The sequence below is a fragment of the Oenanthe melanoleuca genome, chromosome 3 (genome assembly GCF_029582105.1).
Source record: "Oenanthe melanoleuca isolate GR-GAL-2019-014 chromosome 3, OMel1.0, whole genome shotgun sequence".
NCBI lineage: Eukaryota > Metazoa > Chordata > Aves > Passeriformes > Muscicapidae > Oenanthe > Oenanthe melanoleuca.
The window spans coordinates 76,758,268-76,786,098 of NC_079336.1; the positions used below are offsets into that span (position 1 = coordinate 76,758,268).

Here is a 27,831-nt window from a genome sequence, read left to right on the forward strand (position 1 = left end):
AGCGGGGCCAAACCCAGCTGCGGCCGCGGCCTCCTTCTCTCCGCGCCCCCCCACCCGCCGGCGCGGAGTTGGCGGCGGCGGCTTCGGGCTCTGTCCCCGCGTCCCCCCTCCGCGACCCCGCCCGGCCCCGCGCCCCCGGCTCGCGCCGCTCCGGCAGCGCCGCCTCCGTCCGCGGGGCCCGGGCCGTGCCGGGGGAGGAGGGGGAGCAGCGCCGCCGCCGCCGCCGCCGCCGCGGGCGGGCCCGTCCCCCAGCGCCCCCCCCGAACACCATAGGCGGCTCCGGCTCCAAGATGTCCAACCGGGTGCTCTGCCGGGAGGCCAGCCACGCCGGCAGCTGGTACACGGCCTCAGGTACCGCCGCCGGGAGCGGGGAGCGGGCGGCGGGGGCTGAATCAGCACTTTGGGGCCGCCGGGGCCGGTACCGGGCGCGGGGAGGGGCCGCCGGCTCCGCCCCCGCCGGCACATGGCGGCGGCCGGGGGCTGGGGGCTGCCGCCGGCGGGGAGCGGGCAGCGCCGGGCAGGGGTGCGGCGGGGCGCCCCGAACACACCTGCCGCCGGCACGGTACCTGCGGCGGCGCCGCTCGGCGGAAACCGGCGTTTGGCCGTCGCCGGGGACGGATCGGGCCCCCGGCTGCGCCTCGTGTGCCCGCGCTGCCCGGCAGCCGCGCCTCGCCGCGGCTCCTGTGTCACGGCACAGCCCGGGGCTGCGCTTCGTGCCGAGCGCTGCTCTCCGTCACAGCCCACGGACCGATTCCAGTATTTTCCGCTCCTCCTGTTTGGTCTTTTTTTTTTGGTTTTTTTTTTTTTTTTTTTTGGTTTTTGGTTTTTTTTTTGTTCTGTTTTGTTAATCCCACGAGAAAATACCGGCTGCTGGGATTAGAAAGCAGCGGGAAAGGTGTGAAAATAAGGAGGTTTATTTTACTTCTTGTCGAGGTGGGAAAATAGGGAGATTTATTTCTCTTCTTGTAGTCCAAGAAAACCTTCTATTTTTCCTTCCCGAGCGCTTTCTTTAGTAGGAGTGAAAAGTTTCTAAGCAATAGTGCAGAGTGGCTCTGTCCATTTAAACATGTGGTACTTGCAGAAGAAGAATAGAAGAGAACGTGGTGCATTGGAAAAGGAGCTACAGATCCCCGCACCCACGCTGAAAAAAAAGGCAGAAACACATAATAATAGCTTGATAGCACATGTGTTTGGTGATAAGTTTTTTTCTGTTTTGGGGCAGAACCGCTTTTGTGAAAAGGATACACATTTGTCTTTTCAGAGTTGTTAATAAGATTTGTAAGGGATGTTCTTTTACTGGCCTCGGGAGTAAAGATGATTACAAAACTGCAGGTGAACGAGCTTAGATGAACAAGAGGCTGTCGTCATGAGCAGTTCAGAAGGATAGGGGGTACAATTGAAAAGAAACCAAACCAAACAATGAAGTGTTGCATTCAGGATCCTAAATCAACATCTAAGAAGAATTGGATGTGAAAAGTCATACACTTCTCTTGGTTAAAATAGATGTGTTTTCCTCTTTCCTCCATAAATTGATGAACGAGGTATGAGGCAATAAATGGAAGAAAAGAAATACAGGGAGGAGGGTAATACAGGAAGAGGCGGATTGTGAGATAAGTAGCTGGGCTTCAAATGGTTGGGTAGGCATTTTCGAGACAACAATAGAGGATGATTGTTTTCTGTCTGAGCTTAATATTCTAAACATAATTCTTGTATCCTTTACAAAACTGGCCTCAAATTTTTGTGCAGCTTGCAACTATATTTATTTCCAATGATCTAGAAAAGTAGGTAATACTCCCTTTAGAGAAAATATACAAAATCATGTTGAAGGTATAGATTTGACCATGTGCAAAGACATCAAAACGTCAGAGCTTTGTGGTAATCACCTTGGTCCTGCAATTTATATTTTAATTTATGAGTAAGGCAGAAAACTGATCTGTGATAAGTAATGGCTGCATGACCTTACATTCAAATTATGTAGTTTGTTTGGTATTGGACTTAATATTAAGTTATTACTGGATGCTTCAAATAAGAATTTTAATTTTTTAAAAATAATCTAAGAGGCATGGATACTGTCTTTGACTGTTTTCTTTTCTATAAAAATTCAGTGCATAATTTAGTTAGACTATACTCTGGTAAGTGTGTCTGTCTAGTTTGGCCGGTACTAGTTGTTTGTAGTAGGACATCCCAAAGCATGTTACTCCCATTGCTTTTGGGCAGACTGTGGCAATTGCTTGTTGAGGAGATGAGGGATGGTTGCACAGACACACTGCATAAAAAAAAACCCCAAACTGAATCATGTTGTAATAATGAATTATGACAGCTGTGCTTGTGACAAGTTAAATTATTACAGTGTCTATGGTGGGGGTAGATGGTTGATGTTGCATAATCTGGGGATTTTGGAAATATATTTTTCCTTAAATGATCAAGGAGTATTATGTGTCTTTTGCTGTTTGCACTGGGTATGTGAGAGTAGGAATTGTGCCTGTGCCTGTTCAGCAAGACAAGGACTACCTATTGTTAGTTGCTTGAAAGCTGATTTTTCTGTGCCATTTAGGAAGGTCCATCAAAACTCGAGAGAAAACAAATGCCAAGAGGCTATATGTTCATCATAGATTTAACTTTAAATCTTCCTGTATTTCAGGCCAGATTCACATGTCAGCTGCTACATCAAACTTGTAACACAGGCTCCTCAATTGTACTACTTGAAGAAAGTGGATTTTACCATGTGTTTTCAGCCTGCATAGCTTCAAGGCTGGAGCTGGGGCAGGGATTAGCTTGAATTGTGATAGTTCTTCAGTGTGTTCCCATGGTTCTCTAGGGATTGTCTTTTCAAGTCCTCCTACCTCCTCTGTTCTTTGTGCTACTGTCTCGGCCCAGAAGCGATTTGCTGTGTTATATATAAACTGGTGAGCATTTAAGCTTCCCATTTCCTCCAAACTGCTCTCTTTCTACAGAGCTGAGTTTGATTACACAGGGTGAGTGGATGCCCTGGCTACCCTCATCCTGCTCTGTAGTTATTATGACCCATCTGAAAGGGTGATGAGAAATGTGATTTTTGACAGATATGTTCAACATCTTTACATCTGAAAGAACTTTTAAAGGGGCTGAGTGAGGATAAGGTTTTTAAGTGGTAGTTTATGCTGAGGTGCCTGATACCTAGGGCTAAAATATCAACACACCATCCAGGATGATGCATGGCATCCTGGATTTGAGAGGGGGTTTACTGCAAAAGTGAAGCATCCATTGCTATTTAAAAAAATAAAAATAATTCTCTAAAATCTGGCTATAGAAGTCAGCTCTGGGAAAGAAGGGCCAAAACCAGCTGAGGGGGAAGGAGACAAAGCAGGATCCAGAATGTAGTCCAGCTTTTGTGGTCAGAGGATATTTTTAAATTGTGTTAGCTGTCTCCTCTGCACTCCAGGAGTGGAAGCAATATCAGAAGTGAAACCACAACCATGAGGGAACTACTCCTCTTTGTGGATAGTCAATGCAGTGTGTGTAAGAGAGTTTGGAAGAAATGCCACTTCTCGTGTTTAGAGACTCCTCATTTCCATGGGACAGCAATTGCTTCCGCTGAAAATAGACCATTCCTCCATTATTTGCTTCAGCTATGGGATATGTACTGCTTAGGTTCTGCCTTGGAAAATATAAACATGCACTCCATTCTGGTATCAATATTCTACCTACTTGTATGATGCTAATGAATGCTGTAGAGCAGGTGGGACTGGCTGTGCAATTATGCACATCCAGGCATGTTCACACGTTACAGTGTTTCATCTAAGCAAACAACTTTGTGTTAGAGGGAAAGTTAGTTCCCCGGGAGAAAGCTCACTGCTTCCTACTCACTGAAGCTGAGAAGAGGGGAAGAAGTGGAAGATGAGCTTCACCATGTTGTTATAGCATTTGACTTCCCACATGTTCTCCATTGTGTGCTGTTGTAACAACAACAATAAAAATAAAATCTAAAAATTAAGTTCTTTAAGAAGTTGCACCAGGTGAATTCAGTATGAAAATTTTAATCAAAAGGATTGCCATCTCTTTTCTTCTAGAATTCTTGGTGTAGGGAAGTTAATGTTCATTCCACATCAGTCAGTGCAACATCTTATTGAATTTCAGGTGTGTACCTCTGGAGCATTTGATGGGCAGCAAAGAGAACAGTGAAATCTGGTCAGTTGTTCCTCCTCCTACTTAGCAGCACCGCTGAGCATGGAAAGCTTTACAGCCGAGCTTCCAAACTGAAATTGTGCTGTGCCCATTGCTAATAGTAGGCTACTGGTCTAAACAAACTTGTTCTTTACTTGGAGAGCTTGATCTGCATGTCTGCTTTTAAAAAAAGTTAATGGTATATGACATGCCATTGCTTTTGTGGACTAGCAGCTTGGTTAATGCTGGCCACTGAAAATATTTGCAAAATTTAGATAAAAATATACAATGTAAATAAAAATATCACGCAACACTGCTGTCGTGTGTATTGTTTAAAAAAAAAAAAAAAAAGAAAATATCACTGTTACATGGTGAAAAATAGTACACTCACATTTATTTTTGGAAGAAAGTCCCAGTCCTGCTGTGTTAATTCAACCACCTAGTATCCAGACCTCTTGAGAAATTGATTTTTAACCAGCAGGTGGAAGAGGAAGATTAAAGACAACTTGAAACAAAAATGGCCTAATTTTCAGTGTCTGTGAATGCAGGCAGAGACATTCCTAGATACAAGAGGAGCAGATGAAATGCAATGGAAGTAACATGCTATCCTAAGCATGGACTGTATGCAGGATAGAGGTGTTTATTCTTCACTGTGAGTAGATTCAGTAAGTGATGGGCAATTACTGCTGTGGGAAATCAATCCATATGCTCCTGAAATGGAAATTAACATCAGCTATGTGCATATTTTTTTCTTTTGTAGCGTGTCATGACAAGTGGGATGTCACATTATGGTGCTGAACATGGCTTATTGGCTCACAGCTGGCCTCCCTTGTCTGGCCCCTGGAAATGCTAACTGAATACTGTACTGCTTCTTATTAATGTGTGTGATAAGAGTTCTTGTTTCAACTTTTCCCCAGTCAGTGGCATGGTGATACAGGTAAAAAGTAAAGCGTTTTAGTAGGCTCTTCCTGGTCACAGGAGTAAAAATCAAATTGAGAGTGTGTGTGAATAACAATACTATGTGATGTGAAACTTGCCCTGCAAAACAAGTCTGTTGTTGTATTAGGGCTTATTTCTCTGCTTTCCCTGACCAAACCATGGTGGCCAGAGGTGTGCTGTTAGCCTGTGCCAACTTGCTTGAACTAGGAGAACCTTCATTTCCATAAGCTTATTAATGCAAATGTGAGTTGGCAGAGTAATTGCTGTGTTGACTTGAAACACCATTGTGCTCGTTGTCTTCAAAGCTCTTTTTTTATGATGAGCCAAGTAAATGGCCAGTAAATATTTGAAGAGACTTTCAAGTTAATGGTGCACTTGTATTTACAGTTTTCTGCTGTCCTAGCTTGTCAGCCAAAGAACCCCGAAGGAGGTAGGCACTGACATCTTGTTGCTACCATTTATAGGGATTAAGCTTCTAACTTGTTTGGACAAGAAGTGCCAGAACTCTCGAATAACTGGCTGTCATACAGCCAGCGATGTTTCAGCCTTGTCTTTTGGGTGGAAGACTGCATGATGGTGTGTAGATCAGCAGGAAAGTATAATGCCTTGGAGAATTTCAGCAGATCAGAAAATAAATGAAAAGGCAACTGTGTGCTATGAATGATCAGTCTGGAAGTTGCATTTGCCTCCAAGTTGGCCACTATTTTCAAACATTTTCAACCCCTTGTCTTCCTTTGTAATCCCCAAAAAGATAGGCATTAATGATCTTTTACTGTTTTCATACCAAATGCTGTTTTTTCAGATGTCAAAACCTATGTATCTGTTAGTAGCCCTGTGAAATAGGCAGCTTCAAGGTGCAATAGCAGTGTGATTCTGAGATAGTAAAACTGTTCTCATTTGTACCTTCTGGGGCTTGGAGGCATTGAGGAGTGATGTGAGAATGCCTGTTGGTTTTAGTGAATGGTGCTGTAATCCCAGCATTTGTATGCTTGTTGGCATGGGCTGGAACTTCTCATCAGCATTAGAGAAACTGTGTACATCAGTTACAGATGTTTCTGCTTTGCTGTGATGTTGCTGAATGTGTGTAATCCATTCCCCAGGCCTGCTGCCCACAGTTTCTGAGGGCAGATGGTGCTGCTGGGTTCACTGACCCTGAGTGGCCATATCCCACCTTAACTTAGGGCAGAATCTCTTCTCTGTAATGTGTTGGATATGGGGCTCTGCTGCAGCTAAAGTGGTCAGAAGGGAATCACAAGTGTGACTCCTTGTGGTTTAGGCTAGGAATGCAGATGAGAGGTTGAGGAAGATGTTCTCTATGTCATAAAAGAGTCTATAAAAGAGGTTTACTGTGGCATGCCAAGAACCCTGGCATAGCCCCCAAAATTGGAATAACTCATCACGGCTCGTCCATAAATGTAATGTAGAAGTAATGATTCATCGTGTTGTCTGTAGATGCTCATAGACAAATGGATCCAGGAAAACATGGAAAAAGCATGTGAGGGTCACTGAAATCAGATGTATTTTAGTGGTGGACTTGGCAGTGTTAAGCTTATGGTTGGACTCTGTGATCTTAAAGGTCTTTTCCAGCTTGAAAAATTCTATGATCTCTTGTAGTGAACAGAGCTTTCTGCAATAGCAGGATAATTAATGTACTGATCATGCAATCTTAATGTTGTGACATTAGCTGAAGCATTACAAGTACAACTGTTAACTTAAGTTCTTACCTTGCAATCTGTGAACAACTAATCATAGTGTCTTACAAATTCATCAAGTATTTGCTTTGCAATGTTAAATACCAAATGTAATATCTCTCTCCCTTTGGTCGTTTATCTTTTTTTAGGCTTTTTATGGGGAAACTGGATGTGTCATTACTGACTCTTTTATGAATTAAACATGGAACACAGCATTAATATGCAGACTGTATTATTCAGCATTGTATACTGAAAAAGTGTACTGGAATAACTTGAAATACAATTTCTAGGCTATTATTTCTAGCTGAATCACTTAAATACTGTCAAAATCAACATACTTCAAGAAAATAATGTAGATTCAACTTTCACTGTACAGTTGGAATTGAAAAAGTTTTATATTTGGTGTAGTTCTGGTATCATTACAGTAGGCCTGCAAGTGTCACTTAGTGAATACTTTCACAAATTTCTTTTACATTTAGTGTGTATTAGAGCCAAAATCATTCTCAGAGGCATGGAACAGAACATCATTTGTTTGGATCTCTGAATGATCAGAGGATAAAGGTTTTTTATGAAGCTAGGTAGGTACGTGTTGGTTGATATTCTTAATGAGTGGTGTTATAGTTAGTTGGTTTTTTTGTGGGGTTTTTTTTTTTTTAAATTCCTACCAACTTCCAGTAAAGGAAAATCAAGAACTAGTGGAATACTGGAGAGTTGGGGCATGCAAATAAGAACTGCCACCAAAGCAGATTTCGATGTCTGTTTCAGTGTTTCTGTTGTGGCTTCAGTTTTATTTTTCCCCAATCAAGCACTACTTGCAGTTTTAGTTCCATCTTACAATACGTATAAAAAGGAATTAATGTGGCATTGGTGTAATCTCTATTTGCATCTTAATTTTCCCCCGGCTCTTGTTTGCATAGGTAAATTTCTGCATTGCTTCTAGTCTGATTTCACCATTTTGTCAGTATTGGAGGAGACAATATGCTAGCAGTGGAGAATGTGCCCATTAACATGAGTTGTTGGAAATCACCTTCTATTCCTGACAAATCCTAGTCTTTGCATAGCTGAAACTTGTTCTTCATTCAAGGATTTGGCTTTTGTTGCATTGAGAAATTGGTTTGTTGGGTTTTTTTCAAGTGCAGTCTGTGTTTTTTGAAAAATCCTTACACTTTCTGCAATTTACTGTTAGTCCTCTGTCATGTTTCAGATTTGAGTTTGCCTAACAATTTAATTGTTTCAGATTCACATCCAGAATCATGAAGGAGTTCCCTAAGTTCCAGTTACTAAACTAATTGTATTCCAGTCCCCAGGGTTTCACTATTACTTTGATTTTTCTAACACCATACAGGAATAAAGACTTGTTCACTCCTTACCACACATTTTAGTATTTATTAGACACATTCTTAAGGTGTAGACTTTTCATCAATGGGAAAAGGTAGTTAAGAAGCGGAAGACTCAAAGAAGGGTGGTGGCTCCTACAGGTAGGAGACATTCTTGGACAAGTAAAAGCTGTTAAGGCTGGGGACTGCAGTATTACTGTTGTTGTGCCCCAGCATTACTTGCCTTGCTGCAAGTGCTGTACATGTGCAGCCAAGGGGGACTTGAGCACTTTTCCCTGGTGCTGCTCTAAATTTTGATTGATGTTTATGCTCTTCCTGTAAAAAAAGCATACACTGAGACTGAGGATTCAGAGCAAACACTAAGACTTCCCTACCAATGTGAAAAAGTATGTTTTTATGTGTAAAGGTGGCTGCAGGAAAAGGAGCAAAATGCCATTACATTGTGTTGACACTTGGCATAAAAGCACTTCAGCCTCACCGACAAGGTGAGATTGGCTGTGGAAAGAATGTGCTGCTTTGGCTTAACCTGCAAAGTCTGGGCCATGACAGCTGTGGATTGGGGTGGTGAACTTAGCTGACTCACTACCAGATGTCTTTGTGTTATTATTCCCTGGGTGACAATGGCATGCAAGTCATGTGGAAGGATTCTTTCTTACTTACTCTAGAGCTTTGTGATGGGATAATGTTGATTGTTAAAATAAGTTGTTCTTTTAGGCACGATAATTGAATAAATGTTGTCTGTAGTCACTTCCATAAATTTGGCTAGTGGAGACTTGTGCTTGCAGTTATTTTAAACCTTAGCATGGCTTCTACTGGTTTTGAAAACAAAACAGGATGTGAAATATCCATAAATAATGTCAGTAATCTTTCATTACGTGCCTATGTTTATACCTGCCTTCATAGGTTTGAAATGCAGATTCTAATGGTACATACTTCAGTGTAGCTCATATTTTGCTGCTTAACCTTCTTTTGATCAATGAAAGGTCTAATCTTATAGTATTAATGCTAAAGTATATTGATTGCTGCATATAGAAATTGCATCCATCAGGTTTTTTGCCCTTCTGTCTGGGTTAGCTTTAAAACCCCTGTTCTCATCCTGCCAGCTTTCTCAAGGTGAGCTTTCCACCTGAGGCTCAAGGAGCCAGGACCTATTTTACTTCCCAACAGCAAGAGAATACGTGGCTGGCAGTGCTGCTCACTGTCCATGCTGGTCAGCTAAGGAGATGCATGTTCACTGGATTGTCTTGACTGTTTTTCCAGTTAAGCTTCATTTAAACACGAACAAAACTTACTTCTTCATGAAGAAGTTACTCATCTACTATAATACAATTCCATATGGCAGAGCATAGCTACTGTGATAGTGTGGGTTTATTTATATTTTGTATAACCAATTCAAATATTTTGACTTTTGCCTTAAGCATCCTCATGTTTGAGAAATTGGGAGAACAACTTCTCTGAACAGTTCAAGAAGTTGATGCTAATTTGGTAACAAGAAAATTAGTTATAGAGTATCCCCCTTAAAGTATCTGTAAGCCTAAGAAGCTGCAGGTAGGCTATACTTTTGTCAATTCATGTGGGTACTGCTTGTTTGTTTTGTTTATTTTTTTTCCTGTAGTTAAAAGGTCATGGATATTTTGTACTTTCCACTCTCTCTCTGTTAGTCTTCTGAAGAGAGAAATTTGATTGCATATTTTATTAAAATAGTGCAGGTAAGTTGAAATGAAAGTTTACATTAGGTCAAAATTAATTATTTAAACAGGCCCTTATACTTGGAATTAAAGGGAAGAAATCTGAAAGCAGATGTGTTACTTGGTCCTTAAGTAAACACTGACAGAAGTTTCATCCTTTGGGTCATACTTGTCTGTTATTTTACTGCCTCCAGGAAGAAAATGTTACTTCGTTAGAGTGTGTATCTGTAATAACAGACTAAGCAAACCTGGTCATCTTACTCCACTACTGCACTGTAAGATTGGAAGTTCTACTCAGATTCGAGCAATTATGAAATTTTAGGGTATTACCAGATGTTCTGACATTTGTCTTTAAACTGTTCAGCAGGTTACCTGATTTATCTCAACCAAGGGCAAATGGCCTTAAGCACATCCTTAGTGAAAAATCATTGTTAAAGAAGGGATGGAGGACGGCTAAGCACAGTGCCTTGCAGGGGACGAGTTCCCCTTGGCTTAGCAAATTCATTTTGCAGTTGTGCTGCATGTGGATCCTCTTCTTTGAGGAGAGCAGGTCAGGTGGGGCACAGTAATGTTTAAGTCTGGGGAGTCAGTGTTGGAAAAAGTGTCCTCCTAAAGAGCTTTATTCAGAAAGTGTTTTATTTTTGTATGTATTTTGTGGGAATTAGGAAAAATTTTTATAGGTGATTTGTTTCTTCACTCAAATATGTAACAAATAAAAGTGGTAATACCGTAAAAGTACCATTTTGTAAGTCTCCTATTATCTTAGATGGAGGGTGGAAATAGAGACCTGTTTATTTTTACTTAGCTTCCCAATAGCCTCCATTTTCTAAGATGTCATTATGCTTATCTCTATTGCATGTCAGCTGCTTGTAATTTCCCCAAACAACAGGAGCAGCAGAACAAAATTGGTATGTGGTGGAATTTTTATAACAATTCCATCATTGAACAAAGTCACTGTATTACATGAGTGATGGCAGATTATCTGTGTCACTCTTTCACCTTATTAGAGTTGTAGACGTAACTAAGGCTTTCAAGGTGTAATAGAAGGGTTAGGAAAATGGTGTTCAGGAAATTTGGTCACTTCCTTCATTTGAGAAGGTAGGGCTTTTCACAACTACAGAAGCTGTCCTTTTTCATTAAACACATGGATTTAAGTTTTGTATGAAAACTAGTAGCTTCAACACCTCTACCGTTCACCCCTGCATTTCCTAGTGAAAGCTTTTTGACTATCCCTGGTCAGGGACTGATTGGATTCTGCAAGAGTTGACATCTTTTCTCTCGTTCTCTGTGGTTCTTGTCAGCCTTTTGGAGAGCTGTCAGCCCTTGCCAGGGCTGTTTGGAACATATCTGTGAAATGGCTTCAAATACCTAATTAGGTTTTGACTTACACTGGCAGTTGGTAGTTCAACACCTGCATGGAGAAGATACAAAGATCTGCAATGTGCATGGAAGAAGAAAACAGGGTACTGCACCATACTTTACAGATAAACTCTGCTGGCATGGAGTTCTGTCAAAAGCATAGTATCACCTAAAAGAAGTGCATCTATTTTCTTTGTTAATGTTATATTATTTGTTACAGTGTCAGCTGAATGAGTTTTACTTGAAAGCTTGTTTAATGTTCTTTAATATGAAAGAATGTTGCACTGTATTTACCAGACTTGCTTCCTGAAGCATAGCTTAACATCAGAAAGTTTTCTTGTGATGGGAAATAATCAAAATGTGGCTTGTTTGATTTTCGTTTTTAAATGTTGTATTTCTAGAAGACTCTTTTATCATCTATCAGGTGATTGAATTAAAAATAAATTCTGGATTGGGCAGTTATTGAAGTTAGTGTTGATGAAATGATTATGCACTTGTAGTATATGTTGATTGATCAGAAGTTGTTAAAGTGTTAGGATAAGTATAATGCCTTCTCACTTTTAGCTTTTTCCTGTGCATTTACAGATTTTCCATGTTACAGTGTTTTGTATTATGCTCTTGCATTTGCTTAATAAAGGATTTATTACCATAGACATTGGCTATCATACAAGTGTCAGGCCTTTGTATTATGTAATTTTCTTATATTGGGCTGTCTTGATAAAGATCATAACTTTTTACTTCTGAATTCTGCAAATATGGTTATGAGAGGAAACAATCATCTCTTAGCGATTCTTTTGAAATTAGCAGCCATTCTTTCAAATGGTGATGTGTTCATTAGTCTCCACAGAGCAAGAAACAATAAACAAGTGTGTGTTTGGATGTGCAGTAAATAAACTTTGCAGACCAGGAGGCTGAAACTTTCCTACCTTCAATGTTACAGGGTTGGGATTTCTTTTTGTTGTTGTATTAGGTATTTTGGGGGGATTTTTTTTTCTTGTTGGTTTGTTTTTAGGTTTAAATCCAACTTTTAATGTTTAAGATGACTTTTAAATCTGCTGGAGTTTCAAGCTTTATTTGTAAATTTTTGAGCTGTATGAAGTTCTTTTATGGCTTCAGTATTTCCATGTCTCTTCACAGGACCCCAGCTGAATGCACAGCTAGAAGGTTGGCTTTCTCAAGTACAGTCCACAAAAAGACCTGCAAGAGCCATTATTGCACCGTAAGTATATCTCATACTTGTTTGGTTAAATGTGGGTTTTTTTCTGAATGATCATGAAAACTGGTAAAAGTTAATATTTAGATGAAAGGAATGCTGTGTGATTTCTTTATAATTATTTGGGATATAACCTAGAATGGCAGAAATCTGTGCATGTTTGGATGTATGATTAGCTTACTTTTGCAGATGGACTGTACACATAACTGTCTGATCCAGTAAGACAGGTAAGAGTTATATTACTGAGTAAAACAACCAAACTCCTCTAATAACAGAAAAAAACCAAGCCCAAAACAAAATAAGCAGAACTCTTGCATCCCTCACACCCCCTAAACAGAATTTAGCAAATCTTAAAAGCAAGAAGTAAACACTATTCAACTATCCAAAATGGTTTACTTTTGTTGTTTTAGTTTGGTTTTGTTTGAGCTATTTGTCCACAGCTGAAATAGGGATCATCTGAACTATTTAGGGAGAATTCAATTTCCTGAAGATAGCTGAGACATGTAATGACGAAATATGTTGGTCATTCCAAGTAATTATGAATTGGAAGGAAACACTAGAAAAAGCACCTTAACTATGATGTTTTTCCTGTGCTAGCATAGTATTGTCATGATGCTTGAAGTATTGCATAACGGTATTGAGTGTGCAGAAGAAATTGTCTCACATCTGACTTAGTCTTACTTGCAGGAATGTCAGGAAAGAGACCTTTCAGCTACAGATTATGTAGTTTGGTTCTTTTTCCAGAATTTCTGGGGGTGTTCCTGTCATCTCACCACATTTTTTTGTTAACTGTGCCCTTTTTTTGTCACCTGTGAAGTGGAATGTGTCTAATATTTTTGTGGAAGATGGAAGAAGCCTATAGCAGAGGGAACATTTCAGCAGGCTCTTTTGACATTGTCTAATAACATACCTTGCTCATTTGGGAGGTCTCAGTCTCCTGTTTCTCCCCTAGTATGTGTGTTAATACCTTTCTGAGCTCTTTGGAATGAGTGGGGTAAGTGATGTTGAAGTAAAATCCCAGGGTCATTTTGAAGGTAACTTGCTCCAGGTATCAGTTTGTGGATGAATACAGATGTATCTGAGCATACATACATATAAATACATATAAAATCCTTCCTGTATACCTCAGGGCTTGCAGCATACATCATTCTCAGTCGCATTGTGTAAAGCTGTGGTGTAAGCATACTGCTGAGTGACCTGGAGCCGTTTTCTGCCACTTGACCTGGGACTCTAGGAACAATATTTGAAACAGCTAGTCAAAGTAATTGTAAATTGTTTTGGACCACACACAGAAACAGAAGTTGAGAAAGGAGCAGGCCAGGCTGATAGGTAATGGTAAAGCATGTAGTTAATTACCTGAAGTAAAAGCTAGTGTGCTGCCTTCCACTCCTTTCCATTCTGTCACTAAATTATTCTTCAATGACAGAGCATTTTTATTCTCTCTTTATCTGCTGTGACATGTAGTTCTCCTTTTGCCAAGACCTCTCTACTGTAATTATATTCAGTTACTGGAGTTCTCCAGGAGTTTGCCACTCCCTTGTTCCCTAGCTGCACTGTTAGCATTATCATGAGCTTCTGATAGCAGCAATTGTACAGTCTGCATACATCCTTTGCAGATAAGGGCAGGCCCTCTGGTCTGGGGCTTTCCTGACTGTTCTATGGTCACTGATAGTTTTTTAACTGGTCAGTAGATGGTCACTGCCGGTTCTTCAACAAATACCTGTCTCGTGTGATCAATACTGCAGCAGTGCTTTCCTGCTCTTTCAGGCGTTTTGGATCACTCTTACAATCTCAGTTCACTGGGGACAAAAATATATCCTGAGAGATTGGCACTGAATATCAACATATTTAAGATGTTAAGCAATATTTCAGTCTTAACATTTTGTACACTTTGGTTTGTAGCCATGCAGGATATACTTATTGTGGATCTTGTGCAGCCCATGCTTACAAACAAGTGGACCCCAATATCACGTGAGTGTTACAGCTTTCTTAGTAAAGCCTAAGACCCTGAGGTTGCAATTATCTGATAAGTAGAATGTTCTTGTTACATTCTTACATATTGAAGTACTCGCGTTTTAACTTTGTATTCTTCTTAGCCTTCTATGCATCACTTCTGTTATAGCATCATAAATGTTCAAATAGGATTTTACAAAAGGGGAAGAAAAAGGAATATTGCTTTTGTAGAAGCCCAAGCTGGTTTTGTTGGGTTTTTTGGATTTTTTGTGTTGTTTGTTCATTTTTTTGTTATTATTGGGAGGTTTTATTTGTTTTATTAAGTCTATTAAATACTTCACCATGATTCTACATTGGTGGAGGATTATGGGTTGAACACTACCAGGATTCTCTTCTGGTGTGGAGGAAGTGACCAGTGTGTTTATATAATATATGAAGTCAGTGAAAGTTAATTGTCCCAATAATTTTAAACGGACTTTTGTTTCTAACAAGTTTAAAAAAAGAAAAATTAAAACAAAAAACCCCAACATGCTGTTGTAGCCTGTGCCTGCCTTTGAAAATATGAATCCAGTTATTTTTGGGTAAAGGAATATAATTCTTATGTTCTGCTGACTGCAACTATTTTTAGTGACAGAAGTATAAAAGGTCTCCAGTATTTACTCTAAGTATTTATTTTGCAATACTAAATGAAAACTGGCTAGGCTTCCCAGTTGTTCATAAGATAACACACTGTAATACTCTTCAAAGGCAATGGTTTTAGTTCTTTCTAAACTATTGTAAATGATGTGAAAATAGCTAATTTCTCTGAAATTTCCAGAACAAGCTGCATTTCCTAGGTTTCCTGATAAGGAATTGGTTGAACTTGCTGGATCATTTGCTTTTTACTGCATGGGATGTTTAGAATTCATCTTTGAGCTAAATTATTGCATATTTGGATATTTGTTTTTATTAGCTTTGCAGGAAGTTTGTGTTTTAGTATACCTTGTTATAGCACTCCATGTGTAAGGGATTAAAAAAAACAAAAAAAACCCTCAGGACTATACATGTCTCCCACCCTTTTAATTCATTGCCAGAAACAAGATGATATAATCCTGAATCTGAAAAGCTGAATTGCCTATTTTTTTTTTCTTTTTTTCTTGTTAGTCTTGTGGCAGGAGACCCTTAACATCTAATCAAGAGCCAGGAACTGAGGACTTGATGAAATAAAGATGTCATGATGACATGTAAAGGTTGCAGTATCAGCTAAAGCTATGAATGTGCAGGTCCAAGTCTCTGTTGTTGATGCAACAGCAAAAAGCCATAACATATAACAACATAAACCCAGCATTTTAGAAGGATTTAAAATTTAATTTAGTGAAATCTAAGTAAGGCTAATCAAGTAAATAAATGAAAAACTGAGTAGATGATAAACCCGTAGTATTATTTTGATCCTGTATGTAATGAAGGTGGTGAGTAGTTGAAGGTTGTGTTGATTCAAGAAGAGAATTTAAAAATCTATGTGGCTGTAATGCATCATTCAGCATCCAAATAAGTCAAGTCAGACAAATTTCTAACTGATGAGTGCCCTCTGATATATAACCTGCTTAAGAGATTTAAGACTAGAGCATTATTGAATGGATCTCATGATAATTCCTGAGATACCGAACCAGGTTGGGCCATGGATTGATCTGGGGTATTAGTGACGACAGATTAAAACTATTGTAGCCATGAGAAAGTATTACTTTGTATGCTTTAATAAAACTTGTTACTCTAAGCTGACTTGCTATACAATTGCAGTGTTCTAAATTGTGGCCCTCTGTGTTAATTATTGTAGCCGAAAAATTTTCATTCTTGGGCCTTCCCATCACGTGCCCCTCTCCCGATGTGCACTTTCCAGTGTGGACATTTACAGAACACCTCTGTATGATCTTCGAATTGACCAAAAGAGTAAGTGCATTGTAAAGCTTGGACTTCACTGGGGCTTGAGTATTGACTGTGGTACTACAGTGCTGGGGACGTTCTTCTTGTTGGGCACTGCCTTGCTGTAAGTGGAACACAAGTGCAAATCTGGTTCTAGTGCAACAAAAACTAATTTGTGAGTGATCCTGGTTGTTTCAGACATGGTCACACTATAACCATAGTCTCTCTTCCTTCTGGCAAGAATTCTGAATTTTTGCTTATCTTTTCAATTTCGAGTGTGTGCTTCAGGGTTTTAAAACTAAAAAAGTGTTGCATCAAATAACTCACTAAACATCTTCTCCATTCTCATGTGAAGTGTTCTGGCTGGAAAGCAAGGTTATTTAGTTGGTTTGAGTTTGATTTCTGATCAAGGAATAACAGAGAAACCAAATACTGCTTTTATTTGGATTGTATGTGACTCTTTAACTTGCAAACTTAGAAACTGTTAGTCCATGAAATGCCAGCCTTTTGAACTAAGTGCAATGAAGATAAATTTGATATTTTTGCTTTTATGTACATTGAGGTATACCTAGGTGATACAGTATCTTTATCAGAAAGGCTAATTAGCACAGATGTGTTGTTTCATTGTAACTGTGATTAAACAAGCTAATTCAGGCTTTCTATATAGTGCCTGCAGAAATTTCCTTGGTTGAGAAATGTTTTGCTTTCTGTAGAACTCATTTATGGTGTCAAGAAGGAAGCACAGCCCTACATCAAATCCTTCATCCAGTAGAGAATTATCAAAATGTGGAGATAACTATATATTCTCAAGTACGCTTGAGAGTAGAAAAGATAATTTACAAATGTGAATTACTTAATCAGTTGTGGCTGTTTCTAGATTTCATGATTCAGTCAATAATAAACTCAGTTACATAGTAACAAATCAAGCAATAGCTCATCTGATGAATTTTTATTTTTTTAAACATATAATGGGCAGTTTATGAAAATTAAAATTCACTGTCTGGGCAAATGCATGTGTATTTTCAAATTTCTTTTATTTGTGTAATTAAATTTTTATATCATAACTGAAAATCTTTTTCAATATACTAATAAGGTCACTGATTTAACACATTTTCTAAACTGAATCAATTATGTATATATTTTAATGACTTGAACATAATTTAATTCTGAATTTATTTAGAAACAAATGGTTTATGATGATAGCCCTTGGAGACAAGTAATTTTTTATAGTGAGTATGTTCTAATAAAGGTACACTGTAGCTTGCTTTTTGCACTTGAAGTAGTTTTCAAAAATAAGCCAAGAAAAGCAATAAAAACTGACTTTGATTTCATTTCAGTTTATGGAGAGTTGTGGAAGACTGGAATGTTTGAGCGCATGTCCCTCCAGACAGACGAAGATGAACACAGTATTGAAATGCATTTGCCTTATACTGCTAAAGCCATGGAAAGGTACTAGGCTAATTACTTCTGCAAGAATGAACATTATGTGCATTAAATGTTTGAGCTGCTGTGAAGTGCAGTAGGAAATAATAATACATTTTATGGCATAAAAGCCCTTATGATGTATATGCTCATACTCCCCTGTCCTCCAATAAAATTTTTGGTAAGGGGAGGGTCAGAGACTAGGATAATTGACTGTAATTGCAACTGTGAGCAGAGCAAACACCTAAATCGTGAAGTTATAACACCTCCTATAAACACGTTGACTTATTAGAGTTAATATTAGATATGCTTTCCTGAACTTTTTTTAATAGCTGATTTTTTCCCCCACTTTTCAAGGCATCTCTGAAAGAAGTTCAAATAGTTTTCTGTGGGATTTTAAGTTTGTTTGGAGCCTTAATACTAATTTTGAAATCAGTGGTGTATTTATAGCTGCTGTTTCAGATGTTTACTTGAAGTAAAGATTGTCAATCTGTGTTGGGGTTTCTTCCCTAATATGTGTCCCATCCTTTTTTTTTTTTTTTTTTTTTTTTTTTAATTTCCATTGTGTTTTGAATTTTCCCACAGTATCAATATATACCTGGGTACTGTGTTGAGCATGTTCATATAAGTTTCATACACTTTGGAGAATTACCCAACATGTGGCATCTATACAGGGAAAATTTAATTCTTATTTCATTCCTGATTTCACTGTGTCTTTTCTTTTTGTTTGCCTGGTATTTTTACTTTGCAGCAGAGAGAAATACTGGTTTTGGGGGGGTATGTGTTTTCTGAAATTAAAGTACTTGGAGTTCTAAAACAACACCCTAGTATGACCTTACCAAATTACTATCCTCAAATCAATAGCAACCTTTTAAAACATTCTGCAGTTTCAGTTAGCAAGCCCTGAAAAATCTTCAGATGTTACTTGAATTACAACCTTTTTTCTTTTGCTTATAAGCCATAAGGATGAGTTTACTATTATTCCTGTGTTGGTCGGAGCACTGAGTGAGTCAAAAGAGCAGGAATTTGGAAAACTCTTCAGTAAATACCTAGCTGATCCTAGTAATCTCTTTGTGGTTTCTTCTGACTTTTGCCATTGGGGTAAGTTTCATATCTCATTATAAGAGTATATTGAATATTTTGTAGCTCTTTTCAAAGAATGTATTTTATTAAACATTTTAACTTTTGGTAAATTTATTTTTGCAACTTAAATGCCTTCATGAAGTTAAGAAGTCTTTAAAATCTGTAATAATAGGTAAAAATATTAATGTGGTAATGTGTGTTCAGTGTAGTGGAGAAAATAAATGGTGAAGGTGTGTGGATTTATATACATCTCTTTGTTGCAATGAAATAATTGAAGTTGCTTGCTCTTTTTACTCTTCTTTTAAGCACCTCAAAACAACTTTCAAAACTAATTAGCGTAAAATTCACTGGGCACAGCCACATTCCTCTGGCAGAAATAAGTTTTATATGTTTTACTGCTGGGTAAGATAGCAGATGGATTATTTATGCCAATTCACCAGTGCTACCCCAGTTCATCTTGGTGGCAGAGCTATAAAGACTCCAGAAGCCTTGACTTCTGTCCTGCTTTATAATTTTATTTTTCTTTTAAGTGTGATAGTAGCTGGAAAAGAGACTGCTTCAGAAAGATATGTGACACAACAGACCTTCCTTTTTTTCCATTGTCATCTTTGGTCAACTTAATTAAGTGCATGTTTCACTCATCTTTGAGTTGTGGAGTAGGTGGAAGTGTATCTAAGAATGACCTGGTCCTGTTGTGGCTAATGACCCATCTAGAACTGCTCATTGAATTATCATGAATTTTTTCCTTTGACCTTCCTTTACTGTGGATATTGTACAGGCAGAAGTAGCCTGACTCCATGGCTGACTTTGTCAAGAGGGATAGGGAAATTAAATGTTTCTTTACTTCTTAATTTACAGAATTAGATTCTAAGGCAATAAGAGGCAATTAGTGAGTGATACTTCAGTGTCAGTTCTAAGTAGTAGATTTCTCTTTAAGGATATTGCCACCCATTGTGTATTTTTTTACTTTACTTCTGGGCTGCTACTGCTACTTCAGCATTGCCCTAGAATCTCCTCAATGGAGCTAAAAAGTATAAAATAAATGAAGATTACTACTTTATAAGTATTATACTTTCAAATATTTAGTAAGCATTAGGGAGTGGTTTAGCTACAATTTTTCCCTTTTTTATTTTATACATGATTTTTGTTTCAAGGTCAGAGGTTCCGTTACAGTTACTATGATGAATCCCAAGGAGAAATTTATAGATCCATTGAGCACCTAGATAAAATGGTAAGTTTTCAGATTTGGTGGAACTAACTAACAAATTTCTCCTGTACATTCCATTTCTTTGAACACTTGAGAAGTTTCTCTAACAAGGTATTATAGATCAGCTATTTTATTCAATGTATAATTTTCCTCTGTTTAACACAATAAGAATTTAGCTGCTGGTTTTAGCTAGTATCCTCCCTTTTACTGACTGCACACAATTATATTGTGGGTATAAACTAGTGAGCATAATTAATGAGAATAAATGCATGTTCACCTCCCTAAAATGCCCTAATGTAATGTGATTTGTCACATGTGAATGTCCACATATCCTCTTATGCTTTTGAAAATCAATAAAAATTACGTATGGAGAATAATATTAGTTCCAGCTTGGTAACTGTGATACCTGCATATAGAAATAGCATTGTGATTATGCAAATGTTTCAGCAACATCCATTTGGAGGAGGAAAGGCTGTAGGGCATGGCACTGGTCAAGAAAATGAAAGCCAGCATTTCCTTGGGAGTAGCCTTCTCCCCCCTTACTCTGTAGTAGATGGTGGGGAAAAAGCAGTAGACCATACTTCATTTTGGGTTTGGCCAAAGGCTGAAAAGAATGCTAAATACATAAAGGTCCAATGCCAATTACGTTGCATTTTTTTTGCAGTCACAGTAACCAAGGAGCTATTTTAAAAATAAAATAAAAACTTAATGTTCAACACTAAAGACACAGAATAGAAATAATTTTTCTGGAAATATGTAACCTTAAAATTTGTTTTACAACTGTTTGCTCATTTATGTAACTTCCATAGAATCTGTTAGAAGAGAGAGCTGTTCTTATTCATGGCGTGTTAATTTTTGCCTTGTCTTGAAGGAATAAATCCTATCTGCTGGAGAGATCTCTAAACTTTTTTGCTTTGTGTATACATATTAACCTCTTTGTTTTTCTACTATTCATCACTAGAATAGAAATAATAACAGTAAATAATTCTCTTTCATTCTGTTTATCCCATTTTTAATAATTCTTGAAGTCAGTTGAGAGGTTTCTCTATCAAGAAAAGCGTTTTTCTACAGAATCCCAGAATCAGCAGCCTTGAGTGTTTTTGCAGGAGAACAGATTATAGTGCATTAGCAAACATTAGTTTCCCCTTGTTAATTTCTGTGGTGAGAGCTTGAAAAAAGACTGGACTTTGCCATTTAATTACTTTTAGGGAATATATTGCTGCACCAACTCTTCCTTTTGGTAGTTTGTCCAGCTAAATGGAAGTGACATTTTTTTGTAACATGGAAAATCATGTCTACTGTTCCATAACTATGAAAATGCTTTTTCAATCTTTAGTTTAACTGGAAAACTAAACATGCTGTATAGCAGCATACTGTGGTTACTTTTTGCATTTTTATATCATGCCATATCTGAACACATGACTCCATAGTCAGATGGTATATGGAGGAGATTTTGCTTTGGGTGATTTTCAGAGATATCTTGTTAGCAATATCACAAAGATCTCATTGTTACATTTTTCCAGTTTTTGGAAGTTTGTTCATTGTCCCACTTGGCTACTTCTTGTTTCCTTAGATAAGTATTGGATTTTTTTCATGTGGTTTGATGTGCTAAACAAACTTGTACTGTTGTAACCAGAAGGCCTCTACACAGACAAAATAACATTAAGATAGAGACGAAACTGTACTAAAACTGGTTTAATTGTATTTGCCCTAACTAGGAACGCAGTCAGCTGAGCACTTTGTAAGCAGGAAGGTATTCTGGGACAAGATGAAACCAATTTTCCTTAGAAATGCCTTTGTAGAGTATGATGGCCTTTTCCTTAGTTGGATTGGACCTTATGTATAGATGCATTTTCTCACCTAGTGCATAAAACTGCTGAACACTTTGGGCATTGAAGTTTAGAGCCATTACATTCCAGCATAAATATTGCTGGGCAGACATCGATCTCTCCATGGTAATTGTTGATCTGACCACTGTCACCACAGCACACTTTGTGATGTAATGGCAAAAGGAGGAAATAGCCTTGTGGTTAGAAGGGGAAACTTAGGGGAGAATTCTCAAATGAAGAGTTATAACTGAGCAGCTGATGTGCAATAGTTTGTATATCATAACCTGAAACATGCTATCTTTTTACATAGAGGTGGGGAAAGTATTTTATAAGATACTGCTGAAGAGTAATTGCTTCTGATTGACTAGCCAGAAAATGCAGACTACTCACTTCAATCTTCCCTGCCACATTGCTCCTTTTATATGAGCATATATTTGGCATGGGATACTTTACGCCTCACTTGAGTCAATGGGAGAATTGTGTTACTCTGAATGCTGATGGGGAAAAATGCAGGCACTGAGGAATGCTGGGCAGGAATAGCCAGTACTTGTTGTCCAGGAAAATGTTCAGCACCAAGGGCTTCTCAGGTACTTCTAATGACCTGCTGAATTCTGGTGGCTGCTGCAGTGCTGCTGCAGTGTGCCAGGACCTTCCACAGTGCTTCAGCCTGGAAAGGCTTCCTAGCTGGGAATAATGTAAGATGATGAGTCTCTGCCTGGATGCCCAGGTCCCTGTTCTCTTCTCTGTGCCCAGACAGTAGTTTTCCTGGTGCTTATTTGTTGTGTAGTCTGAGTGATTCACACATGCAAAGATAATTGAGCTGGATAGTACTAAGACCAAGTTTGTTTCCACTACCATTAGAGTGCTATTAGTTTAGATCTTTAAGTGTGAAGAAACAGCTGAAATAACAGATAATAAAACTTTAACACGACCAGCCAAAGCATTATTGGCATATAGTATAAAATGAGCCTATATGTTGTTGGAGGGCATTTTTATTTGTTTTGGGATATGTGTGTAGGGTGAATATTTTTAAAGTTTTTTGGTAGGCTTGTAGATACTATTTGAAAATATTTTAAAATGTAACTTTTTAATCATATTAATTATATTTAATAATGTTAAGTGCACTGTGCTGGGATATTGTAGATGCCATTACCCCTGTCTGGATAACTGAGGTATGCAATTTCTATGTGTTGCCATAATGACGTGTGATAAACTGTGAAACTGTGCTTACAGCTTTATCATGGATGAGTGGGTTTTGTTGTGTGTTTTAACTCTGTTCTAAGCCATGCCTGGCTGAATTGTTTCAAATACTGAAAGTTATTAGGTTCATACCTCTGCTTTTCATAAAACTGAACCTGGCAAAAATGTTTCCTTTGTTCCTTAACACCATTTTAGACTGAGAAACAAGCTTGATAGTCTTTGCTCATCTGCCACAATGATTTTTAAATCTAAAAGACTGAAAAATTCACTACAACTTGGTGCTTATAGGACATCTGTTCATACCAATTCCCCATAGATTTTCTCCAGTCTCTGATGTATGGAACTCTGTTAGCATTTTCTGGGATGAACTGCATAGCTGTAAATGTTTTGTAGTGCTGAACTGTGCATTGAAATAAGCTTACTAGGCATTCTCATAAATCCATGTCCATTCATTTGAGACAAATGCCCAAATGCCTCTGCCCAGTATGTTCCAGTGACTTACAACTATAAAACGAGTCTCTCAATTGAGCATCCATTTTCACTTTTTTAAAAGGCAATGAAATGGTTTTAGAAAGAGATAAAATATATTCTCATGAACTGTTCAGTATCTGAGTAAGTGCCTTATGCATCTTTAGTTTCACTTGAGTATGTAGTCAGGTCTAGTTTTGCTTTCTTTAGGTGTGTATTGACATGTACAGTCTACAAGTAAATGGATGGTTGAAAGATATGCTTTGGAAATGCAATGGTATCTATGTAATCATTGCTAGTTAGAGAATAGCTACCATTATTTTTTTGACACTCATTTAGACTGTAGATCTGGAGTAACAGCTGTAATTACTGGCAGGGGGTCCAAACACCCTCTGTGACTCCAGAAAAACTGAGCTCTTACCACCAATTGGCCAGCTTAGCTTGGTTTTGTTTTTCCACAAAACATATTTCTTTATTAATTCATCTTATGTCTGTTTCTATTTAAAAGTACACAAGGGTAGTGGTTATCATTGCTGTTTTATAATTCTCCCAGCTCTCCTGGGAATCTTCTGCTCCTCCATTGTAAGCTGTGATCCAGCCTGAATAATTAGCAGATATCTGCCAGATCAGCCAACACCCTTGCAGAGTGTTCTGGAGATTTCACTCCTGTGGAGACTTCAGACTGACTGCTTCCTGCATTGTGGCTTATCCTTCTATCACTCAAAAGTAGGGAAAGAGCTAGGACAAATACAGAAGTCTTATAAGAATTTACCTCCCTCTCTGGTATCAATCTCTAGTTATTCCCATGCAAAGTATGTTTTTTGTAGTCTCTAAGGAAGAACTTACTGTTTCACCAACAGAAGCAGCATAACTATGTATTTTATTGAGTTAGTGAGTGTCTGGAGCTCATTTCCCTGGTGAAGGGAATTAATAATTTTCAGAGGAAGGAAAAGAAGACGATAGAGTCTAATACAGGCAAAAGAGCAAACCTGTGATGAAACAGAGACAATAATTGATTTAGACTTGTTTTTAAGCTACTTTCATGGTGGTTGGTCTGCTTTATGGGATGGGTAAGAGTAGGCTGTATCTGGAGTTGTAAGATTCTTTTTGTTTTTAAGAATGCAAATGTTTGTATATGTGGAAGGTTTTGTTTGCCACACATGGGTCTCGCTCTCAATGGGGGAAAGGATGTATACATGTGACTGTCTCATGTAAAGTGGAAGTAACATCTCCTGGTTCTTACATGTCCATTGTGCACCAACTTGATAGTGCTTTAGAGATTTTCTGGACCTGATTTTTTTGCCCTGAGCAAATGGCTAAGGCCATTCCCAGATAAACTATCTTTCTTGCCCGATGTGTCTAGGATATATCACACTTATTATGCTTGTGAATTGCACCTGTGTAGTGTTGGTTTTATCTAGGATTTTTTGACAACTGGAAGTCCCAGACGAGTGCTTGGCCCTGAACTTTGTTATCCAGGGAGAGCAGATGGAGGCATCACTTCTTCCTGCTTTGCCCTTTTAGTAAATTTGTCTGGTTATAGCTGTACCAAATCTTACAGAAGTAGGGCAGTCTTGGATGTGGGGATCAACTAGTCTGCAGGAGGAGCTTTTTTAACATGAGCTTCACTGGTACTTGCAAAGATAATTTCACAAATCTGTGATTTATTGGCAGCTTTGGAAGAGCTCCTGCACTTCTAGTTTGGTAAGGAATGGAAGCAAGATGACTACAAGCCAGAGCTCACATGCTGAGATTCCCTTGATATCCTTGGTACAAAGTAGAGGGTTTCTCCTCCTGCTCTGTTGTAACAAATAGATGATGTATAAACAGCTGCTTGTGAATGTGTGATGTAATTATTGCTATCAATTCTTTTTCAGGGTATGAGCATTATAGAGCAGCTAGATCCTGTATCTTTTAGCAATTACTTGAAGAAATACCATAATACAATATGTGGAAGACATCCTATTGGAGTGCTATTAAATGTAAGTAACCTTTGATTTGTTGAAGAATGTAACTCCTGGAAAAATGCTTGTATTTGTAAAATACAATATTGCTGCAGTATTCCTTAGTTCTGAAATATCAAGCCTTGAATTAATTCATTTTTTAAGCCAGTCTCGATTTGGTCACTGATTTTTGTGTCTTGCATATAGACAAATGTAAGCTCTTGAAAGGGCTGAGGGCTTTCAGTTCCCTAAGGGAGATGAGATACCACAATCCTTTTGAATTTCAATGAAATGCAGTAATTCACTTTCTCTTGGCCCTAAATAAATGAACAAACAGATCCATCTCCCTGAAGAAGCATGTACTTACTCTTTTGAATCAGTACTTATGAACTGTGTATTTATTTTCTGTATATTGCTATTACTAGCTATTGTGAGTGCCTTGGTTTTGAGTTTTGCTAATATGCTGAGAGATGGCCTCTGTAAGTATTAGTGCAAAGCACCATTAACTCATAAATTAATAGCAATTAGAATTCAGATGACTTTCTGGTTACTGTATTCTGCTTTGGTGATGCAGCACAGACATAAACCTGGCTTAACTTAGTTGTCTAAATTTGGTCGCAGCTGCTTTACAGCACTGCTGGAGTGCTGCAGATTGGTCATACTGTTTGAGTGGCTCTCACTATATTTTTACTGTAATTCAAATCTGAAACAGGAAGCATGTTTGCTTTTTTAAAAGGGAAAACTTAACACACTGGGTGCATAGTCTGAATGGAGAACACAGAGAGGAACCTTTTAAAGTCTGTAAAAGTTAGTATGAACAATAACAATGTTGGGGATGCATATAGCAAATATACCCGACTCTTGCCCTCAGCTAATTATTAGTTTTGCAGTGAATCACAGCTAAATTCTGTTCATTCACTTTTGCCAATTGTCGCACTTTAATAAATTGTCCTTGTGCCTTCTTTGTCCTTAATAGAAGAGAAAGAATCTGAAAAGTGTTAATAGTGTTAGGCTTTTTTCCTGTTGCATCTGTGTTTCTGTATAAATTCCCCATGGAACTGAAAGCATTGTTTCCAAAGGAGGTAGCATGAAAGGTTCAGTGTTGCTTTAAAGAACTGCATGGATGTGCACAGTGCAGTGGGGGAAGCATCAGTGAATGAAACAGCACAGAAATGAGTTAGGTCCACTAGTTACTGGGAGGTGCTTCTATAATGAGCTTATGAGAGATGGTTCAAAGACCTTTGAGAGCTAGGAAATGTAATTTCACTGATAACCTTTTTTTTAAGCAGCTCTTTTTCTCTCCTCAGGCTATCAACGAGCTCCAGAAGAATGGAATGAATATGAGCTTTTCATTTTTGAATTACGCTCAGTCAAGCCAGTGTCGAAACTGGCAAGACAGCTCAGTGAGTTATGCAGCTGGAGCACTCATGGTCCACTGAACTGCTGAATGCTCAGGGATGGCACCTGCACACACTCTGTATACGGGGTCCCAGCCTAGCCCTTACAAAGATACAGTCCCTGGTCTTTGGGTATACTGAAACCTCAAACTAATAGAACTCTGTTCTTTTCTAGTAGGTGTAGTCCTTCCTTAGTTTCAACTCATTTAAGAATGCTTTCTTGTTTAGGACAATGGAAGGAAGACTGGTATCAGAGCTTTTTGTGAGAGTTTTTTTTTTTTTTCTTTGGAAAAGATAATGGCTATGAAGGCATGGTGGTAGACTGTCCTTAAAAATAAAACATGTAAAGCATTTACCATATCCTAAATTTGCACTCTTTGCAGACCTGTGCACATATACTCAGCTTTCAGAATAGTTTTGCAAGTTGTAAACGGAAAAAGCGGGGAAAAGGGGGTGGAAGCTTTTTAATAAAAGAAAAAAAAAAAAGGAAAACAACGCATTTATAAATGATTCTGTATTAGAATATAATAAAACTTCAGTATAGTCAGTTACTACCCGTGATGTACAACAGATATCTTCTATTTTAGTTGCTAATAAAGGGCTACACAAACCAAAATAGTCTGATTTAAACTTATTGCTTTGTGTTCTGTATGTGGCTGCTTGTCATTAACATTCTTTATCCTCAGTTCTTATGCTTGATAATTCAGCCATTCTGTAAAATACTTTAGAATGTATTTTGTATTCAACGTTTGTTGACTACATCATTTACAGATTTTTTTTTTTTAATCTTAAACCTACACTATGAGTTCAGCTGTGCAAAAGAATTTGGAAAACTTTTTGTATAGTATAATCTTTTTTGTTTCACAATTAATCTATGAAGTAGTATCTTTTAGTATGTGATATAAATTTGTATCAGCAATACACTTTTAATGATTTTTATGCTCATTTTGATTATTCAAGTAAAACAGACTAAGCATTTTTGTTTGAAGTTACTAAAAATTGAAGACCAACAGTAGCTTGAAAATGATAATTCTTAGAGTATCTATCCGGCATTCATAAG

The 27,831-nt window shown here is 38.2% G+C and overlaps 1 protein-coding gene across 2 annotated transcripts; it reads left to right on the forward strand.

The window, feature by feature from the left end:
• On the forward strand, positions 1–27,387 carry MEMO1 (mediator of cell motility 1). Of its 2 annotated transcripts, XM_056487004.1 has the most exons (9): positions 1–351; positions 12,295–12,376; positions 14,273–14,341; positions 16,137–16,249; positions 17,560–17,671; positions 18,603–18,745; positions 19,882–19,958; positions 25,309–25,413; positions 26,682–27,387. In XM_056487004.1, the coding sequence occupies exons 1-9, from the start codon at positions 291–293 to the stop codon at positions 26,811–26,813; spliced, it is 894 nt and encodes a 297-aa protein (XP_056342979.1). In that variant the 5' UTR covers positions 1–290; the 3' UTR covers positions 26,814–27,387. The 2 variants fall into 2 exon arrangements, with proteins under 2 accessions (XP_056342979.1, XP_056342981.1); XM_056487006.1 differs by lacking the exons at positions 1–351; positions 12,295–12,376; positions 18,603–18,745 and having other exon boundaries at positions 14,275–14,341.
• Positions 27,388–27,831: the final 444 nt, after the last annotated feature.